Source organism: Tachysurus vachellii, chromosome 13, assembly GCF_030014155.1.
Source record: "Tachysurus vachellii isolate PV-2020 chromosome 13, HZAU_Pvac_v1, whole genome shotgun sequence".
In the NCBI taxonomy this organism is placed as follows: Eukaryota; Metazoa; Chordata; class Actinopteri; order Siluriformes; family Bagridae; genus Tachysurus; species Tachysurus vachellii.
The window spans coordinates 2,447,460-2,455,000 of NC_083472.1; the positions used below are offsets into that span (position 1 = coordinate 2,447,460).

Below are 7,541 nucleotides of genomic sequence, written 5' to 3' on the forward strand. Positions count from 1 at the left end.
CTTAAGTAAAAGTGTTAAGTAGAAAATCATGAAAGTGATTCACATGCACATTTTTACAGGTTTCCCCCCCACAATTTACATTTTATTTTTAATTTATTTTTCATGCTTGTTTGTTTCTTTATTAACTTTTGTAATAATTTTTTTTTTCACACAGGATTTTTTTATGATTCATTTATTTCCATGTTTGACTTTTTACGCAATTTAATTATTTCTGGCATGATTTTCACGTAAGTAATTTTTTTTCCGATCAAAAAAAAACAAAAACACAATTACACAATTATTTTATTCTCTTTTTTTACACTTGATATTTTTTCCTTTTTTTGCACACAATTAATTTCACTTAATTTGTAGATCATTTTACACATGCAGGACATTCGATTTTTATGTGCTCATGTGCTTTTTACATACCTCTAATTATATCTATGTAATTTTTTTCAGGACATTTTAAGTTCATATTGTTCATGTGATGTGACAAATCATTAAAAATTACTTACATGATGATGTGTAAAATATTATGTTTTTTTTTCATATAATAAGGGTTATAAGCACTGAAAGTAAAATTGTAAGGTTTTTTGTTTATGGAGTAAACAATATGGAAGAAATGTAAAGTATTTGTTCGGGTCTTTATCGGTGAACATTTGAAGACTTCAGCAGGAATTAATTAGTGTTAAGTCTGTGATGAACTCAGATATGACTCTGACCTGTTAGTTCCTCAGTAGCTCTCGGTTACACAATTCCACTCGACTATAAACTGTTGATGAAACATTATTTACAATAACATTATTTCCTGTCCAGTGTCACCCAAATGAGGATGAGGTTCTCTTCTGAGTCTGGTTCCCCTCCAGGTTTCTTCCTCATATCATCTCAGGGAGTTTCATTAGCGATAAATGTTAGAGATAAATAATAACTTAATTTAAACCTTTACAATTTTTATTCTGTTTCTTTACTTCTGTAAAGCTGCTTTGAGACAATGTCAATTATTAAACATGAATTAAATTGATAATTGAATTGAAGTGAGTAGGGACGCTGGATTTAGATACCCGAAGAGACCGGTCTATTATTAGAACTTTAAATAAAGATAATACAAAATTACAGTAAAATCCACGCAGGATAATCTGCACCCGTCTGCAGGAAGATTAACGTTGTTTTATTTTTACACTTGAATCAGAAGCAGAGTGAGTTTCGGTCGTTTTGAAGGAGTCTTGCTGTGAGAGAGCGAGTGAGCGAGTTTCCACAAAACACATTCTCCCTGAAGCTTGACAGGACCAGTGGTGGAAATCATGTCAGCTATTGTTGGATGACGTGATACCGCTTTAAGCCGCTTTAAGACATTTTCCCACAATAAAGAGTAGAGTGCCCCCTTTTGTGAGAAAGTCACGACTGGGACAGGAAACCGAACCCGGTGACGCAGAGAGGAGGAGACAGGAGAGAGCACTGACTCACAGGACCAAATGGAGCTCATGTTGTCACACCTTATTTCCATGCCAACTATGCTCACAAACTCACAGGATCACTGACATACCACGGAGTGCAAAAGTTTAAATACATTAATAATACATGGAAATTTCACATTGTGATGTTTTTAATATTTTTCTGTAAATGGAAACCAAGAAACTGAACAATCCAGACGATTAATAAGTAAGATTCTGAGGCGTAACAGAAAAACTGAAACTCTTCTTCTGGAGGATTTCTGGATACGGTTCCAGTCCAACAACAATGTATGCATGAACATGTTGCATGTCTATAGTGTCTCACATCCTGTCCAATTGTGGTGCGGGGCTCAAGGAGGCAGCGTGAGGATCCATTTGGAAAAGGTACAATGATAAAGAGTGTGCTTGGTCAAACTGATTAGGGTTCACACCAGGAGAAAGAACTCCAAAGAGCAAAAAGAATACAGAGGGTCAGACACATCATCAGAACCAAGATGAAGGCAGAGACTAAATAAGACAAAGTCATACACGGGATATCCTTTCAAAATAAAAACAGCCCACAAGGTTCACTGAAAAACTGTAGGGATTCACAGGGGAAACTAGAATTGACCAGCCCACCAAACCGTCTTCTGAAAATGTCCGAGTCAATAAAATTTTGCTGGACAAAATAACAAATCTGTGTCGCTTTGGAAGAGAAAGATGGGCCACTATCGGGGTCAGTGCTGTGTGGACACTGTACTTAACATCACAGTCTATTCTATTGCCCCAGAAGGCAAATTGTCTCAGCACTAATAGTAAAATAAAAAAAAATAAAAAATACTAATAATATTACAAGACGACCAGATAAAATGAAATAATACAAAATTTCCTTATAAAAATAAATAAATTTCACTTTCAGATACATTTTTAAAGCATGACAAAGTAGATGCAAAGAACTGAATAACAAATAAAATCCAAAATTAAATGAAATCATTTCTGTAGTATTTTAACAAGGCCCAGGAGTAAAACAAACATGCACAGTATTCTGTATTGTGGATAAACTACAACAGCGAAGGGATTTTTATACTGTACATTTTCCATCATTTATCGGGGCGAAAACTTTTGCACTTCGTAAGTTTCCTCGCGTTATGACTAGACTGCGCATGCGCAATGACAGACGAGGGCGAGTGCTACATAATTGCACACCGTGCTGATGTCCGACAGGTAAATTTACTTCCTTTTTTTTTCACTTCTTAAAACTGTTTATTTTTAATTAAAACCTGTCTGGTGAAGTGTTTAGTGGCTTTTTTTTGCGCGTTTATTACTTTTTATTCTCTGTTTATTTCACGCCAAAAGCAGGAGTTGTAATTGAGCTACTTTTTTTATAGCGTTACATTTTCCTGTCAGACTTTTAATTGGTTCATTATCGAGTTACTTTTACACGTTTTTTGTGCTTTAAAGTAAGCTTTACAACGCGGACAAGCTACAAAATACGACAATTTCACTGAAATGAAACCGAAACGCTAACGAACACACGATATTAGCCGAGTTTATTGATACAAAACAGCAACTTAAAACGCGTCACGTACTAAAAAGTTTCTATACTGTATATACTAGAGGTGTGACGTCACAACAGGGGCTACATTGGGTTCAAAGATGGATCATGTCCTTATAAGGAAGAATGTGCTGCTGTTATGAAACCACGTGTTGTCTGAGATAATAAAGCAAGGGATAGTCTGATATAACACCAACAGGGCTCTCAAGTTTTGAAGAAAGGCAAGAGTGACATTTCCAACCCCCCAGCGACCCCCCCCCCCCCAAAATAAATAAATAAATAAATAAATAAAAAATTTTTTAATTGTTTCACCAGGATCACTGACCACATTTTAACCAAATACAAAGTATTCGTTCAATTTCCATTTATTAGAGGCGTGTGTGTGTGTGTGTGTGTGTGTGTGTGAGAGAGAGAGAGAGAGCGAGAGAGAGAGATTATGACTGGTGTTTATTGTAAGTGTTTGTTGCCTTTTTGGACTCCTTTATCATTTGTAATGTTGCTCCCATATAAAACAGTTCAGCTCAAGCCCAGACATTTTTAGGGTCATGATAGAGGACAATGTCCCGTCCAGAGACGAGCTGTTACGTGTTGAGGTTTTGTTCAAACCGACCATCGAAAATACCCTCTATAATGAACATGTTTTTTTTTTCATTGGTTGTTGTGTTAAATCTTACCCAGATATAATAGTGCTATTTTCTGATTGGCTATTGTTGTGTAGCCTCTTTTTCTGATTGGCTGATAAGTGTCAGGCCCGACTAAGAACTCCAGTGGAGACGAGGTTGATTCCTGCCCGGTTCCATAGAGACAGCGGTGCGGACAGAGACATTTTAAGCGCTGCGGCATATTAAATATATGATAAATAATCAAAACATTTTTCTGCATGAGAAATACAATGTGTCGCGGGAGAGCGTGAGAAAAGACCCAAATGTGCGACTGTCACTCTCAATACGTGACACTTTACAGCCCTGCACCAACCACCACATGGACCCCAGAGCAATGCCTCTGTGATATGCAGTGCTTGAGAAAGAGGCCATGATAGTCAGACATTTTAGCTGGAGCTTTAATCAGTGAAATGTTTTGGACAAACGGAGCTTGGCTCATATAAAATCAATGATCTGTGCATCGTGTTCTGGACATAATTGAATCTCTTGCCCACACGAATGCTTTGCACCAGTACTTACCTGTAATTACCACTACTATTAGGGGTAACAGAGACACAGAGCACGATTTTACACCATGTGATAACTCCATGAGGGAGCGAACAGTCTAACAGACAATAACGTGTGTGTGTGTGTGTTCTCTCTGTCGTGTAACCATGTGTAAGACTATCAGTCTGATAGTTAATGAACATTTTTTACCTGAATATCCACGACACCGGATGTCTATTAGGCGAACTATACTTTTCCTACAGGAGTTTTGCTTCATAATCCAGTTTTATTGATTCACAATTCCAGTTTTTCTTTAATCTGGAAAGCCTCTTAAAGAAGAGGAATTTAGTACATTTACAAATTTCCAGTTTGTGCTCATGGGAAACACCGATAAGGATGTTTACTAATGTCAACATTTTTTTATCTTGCAGAACGAGATGGCTTCTGTGAAGGTGTCAGGGAGCATGCCGTTAGCCAACACTTGTTTGGATGACCCCAAAAAACGCAAGAAAAAAAAGGCCAAGAAACCAAAAAGGGAAAAGTCAGATAAACATAAATCAAAGCCAAAAGGTAAACAGGGTTTGAAGGATTACTCTGACATTTGCGACACGATCTTCACTGCGGACTGGCCGGAGATCAAGAAGAAGAAAAGAAAAAAGAAACATGGTTGCAGTTTGAACGAAGAGTTTTTTCTGACACAGAATAAAAACCTCAAACTGTCAAAGCGAAACAAGCTCAACAGGAAAACCCGCGGTGTTGCGGACTCACGAGCGGCCAAAGATGGTGTCCGCTCACAACCTGGTGAACAGGAAGCAGTGCAGCCGATTAAAAGCTTAATACGTAAAGAGAAGAAACATAACAAGAGAGTCGTTTTTAACCTGCCGCCGGTGTTGCTAGAACCTAAACCACTACAAGATCCTTTTTTGGTGAGAGACAGCTTTCAAACCCAGCACTCTAACGCCAGATTTCCTGCAGATGGACGTCACAGCAAGCCGGCCATGGAAGAAAATGGCACGGGGTCTCAAACTACGTCTGATGATATCAACAGCCAAGATCTTTTCATCACACAGAAGACGTTCTCGGATCCTTACATAGACCTCTGTAGCAGTACGAGTGCTGAGGAAGCTCTAGAACCTCAGGGTTATACAGAGATACATCCAGAGCCTCAGTCCTATACAGCATCATCAGAAAAGGAACCTTCTAGAGAACCTCAGTCTTATACAGAGTCAGTGCTAAGGAAACAATTATGTCCAGAACATCAGTATTATACATCCTCATGTCCAGATCCTCAAGCTTCTACAGCATCATTAACAAAGAAGCATTTATATCCAGTACATCACACTTATACAGTGCCATTAACAAGGAACAGCCCATGTTCAGAGCCTCAGGCCCCTATAGCATCATCAGCAAAGAAGCTGTCATCTCCAGAACCCCAGTCTTATACATCATCATCATCATCGCCAAGGAAATGGTCATGTCCAGAGCCTCAGTCATTACCAAAGAAACCATTGTGTCCACATCACCCATCATATCACCCATCACCACTAAGGAAGCTGTCACACGGTCACAAACATGATGCTTTTACTCAGACGGAAAACTTCTTCACCGCTCCTCTCCTCGCTACTTCTCTCGGGTTCCGTCAGCAGAGCAAATGCACAGAAGAACCGATGGACCTGAGCCTGCCGAAAAGACCTCAGCGAGAAGCCGTCAGGCGAGCGTCTGGAGATCAGCGTATCCCTGAGCCGAACGTCACAAACCTGACACAGGTCGACGACAGCGACTCGTATTTAAAGAGCAAAGCCGACCTGTCTCAGCTGAAAGTGGTTCAGACGCGGCTCAACGAGTCCTTCTTCTTCAAGCTGAAGGGAGAGGGGGATTCGCCAAAACCGATGTCGCCGCTCATGAAATTAGCAGGAAGCGTCGAGAAGAAGAAGCCATGACAACATCAAATAAGTTAAAAATAATTAATTCTGGTCTGTGTTTTTGTTATTGAGGTAAAATCTTTTAATATTTTACGTTAATTATTACCAAGTTCACTTTGTTCTGTTTCAGTGTATTTTATATTCTAGGGAGCATTATATTAAATATATTCTATATAATCTGCAAGTCAAATGCGCTTCTGGTTAAACGATATAAAAGTGAAAAGTTTTGTTGAACTGAGCACTGTTTAAAAACCTGTTTAATATCCTCAGCACTTTAATTAGACACAACACGTTCAGGATTATCTCACACTGTCATTTTAGAACCGGTTCATAAGTTATAATTTAACAGCAATAAAAACAATGACAAATATTTGGCAGTCGGTGTACATCATATGTGTGTGGTGATGTTTTTCAGCCTCAATACAATCAACACAAAAAGGAAAATATTTTTTTTGCCAATTCTTCAGCAATCGTTCAGCAAAGGCATTAATGAATTAAAGCCAAATTTGTGTTTAAATTAAATACAGGTCTTTTCTTTTTTGAGCGTTTGGTCTTTTTTTAGAGAGGCAACAAACCAACCTGATCTTTCAGAGGGAATAATTTGCAGGTGTTTGGGTCTGATGGATGGATGGATGCATTTTTCTTTGTCTCACTCAAAAGCTGTAGCTGAACATTCTAGAAGGTTTGACGGTGAGAACTGGTGTAAGTAATAAAACGCACCCGTTTTAGCCGACTGTCTACGAACCACGCGTAAGAACCAAATGTAACTTATAAGAAAACATTTTATATTTGGATGTTAGTAAGAACACACGTTTGAACACATTTCCTGTTGTCTAAAGAAAACTTTATTTACATCTCTCAGTTGTGCCGGAACAGCTTGATTCCCATCCATTTCCACAGATGGAAAAAGACGTACACAGGAATAGTGACGGGCAACAACAGACTAAAAAAACACACGCTGGTGGTGTCTGTGCAGCCCTGTGGGAAGTTTTCATCGACGCTTGAGGAGTACAGGAGGCCCAGTAAGGACAGGACGGGGACTAAAACCGTGACCGTAGACAGAGAGAACAGCATTTTCACTGTCTGGGTGAGTGTGTGTGTGTATGTGTGAGCAGACAAACTCTCGGTTTAAGACGAAGTCGGTTTTTCAGCCCCTTCGGTGTTCTTGATCAGGCGTGCATCCTGAGGAATCATATTCGGGATGCCATCTAGAATGGGATACGCAATGCCAAGCTCTTCGTTGATTAGTTCGTTTGTTGTTTCGTTGTATCTTAAAAAATAAAAACACAGACAACAGACCTTTAGTCAGAAAGTATATTCATTACACAGTTCAATCTACAGAATGTCCCAAAAGTCTTAATACAAATTATAAATTAAAACAACAACTAGCAAATCGTCCTCGGCATGAATCTTGATTCCTTGTGAACCCAAACTGAAGTTTTTCAGGTCACTCAAGATTAACTTTTGGTAACATGTCAGGAATTCTGCTTAGAATGTGTTCCTTTAA

General features: G+C 38.7%; 3 protein-coding genes across 3 annotated transcripts in view; 1 reads left to right on the forward strand and 2 right to left on the reverse strand.

Annotated features, from left to right (window-relative positions):
• The first annotated feature begins 2,544 nt into the window (after positions 1-2,544).
• On the forward strand, positions 2,545-6,096 carry si:ch211-176l24.4 (uncharacterized). The gene is made up of 2 exons (XM_060885451.1): positions 2,545-2,633; positions 4,544-6,096. The coding sequence occupies exons 1-2, from the start codon at positions 2,580-2,582 to the stop codon at positions 6,050-6,052; spliced, it is 1,563 nt and encodes a 520-aa protein (XP_060741434.1). The 5' UTR covers positions 2,545-2,579; the 3' UTR covers positions 6,053-6,096.
• A 768-nt stretch (positions 6,097-6,864) lies between these two features.
• Positions 6,865-7,108, reverse strand: LOC132855814 (phosphatidylinositol N-acetylglucosaminyltransferase subunit Y-like). The gene has a single exon (XM_060885032.1). The coding sequence runs from the start codon at positions 7,106-7,108 to the stop codon at positions 6,893-6,895; it is 216 nt and encodes a 71-aa protein (XP_060741015.1). The 3' UTR covers positions 6,865-6,892.
• A 54-nt stretch (positions 7,109-7,162) lies between these two features.
• Positions 7,163-7,541, reverse strand: part of LOC132855813 (protein preY, mitochondrial-like) — a 1,639-nt gene continuing 1,260 nt past the window's right edge. Inside the window, exon 2 of the mRNA XM_060885031.1 lies at positions 7,163-7,304. Within this exon, the coding sequence (XP_060741014.1) occupies positions 7,163-7,304 (142 nt within the window). The remainder of the gene's footprint in view (positions 7,305-7,541) is intronic.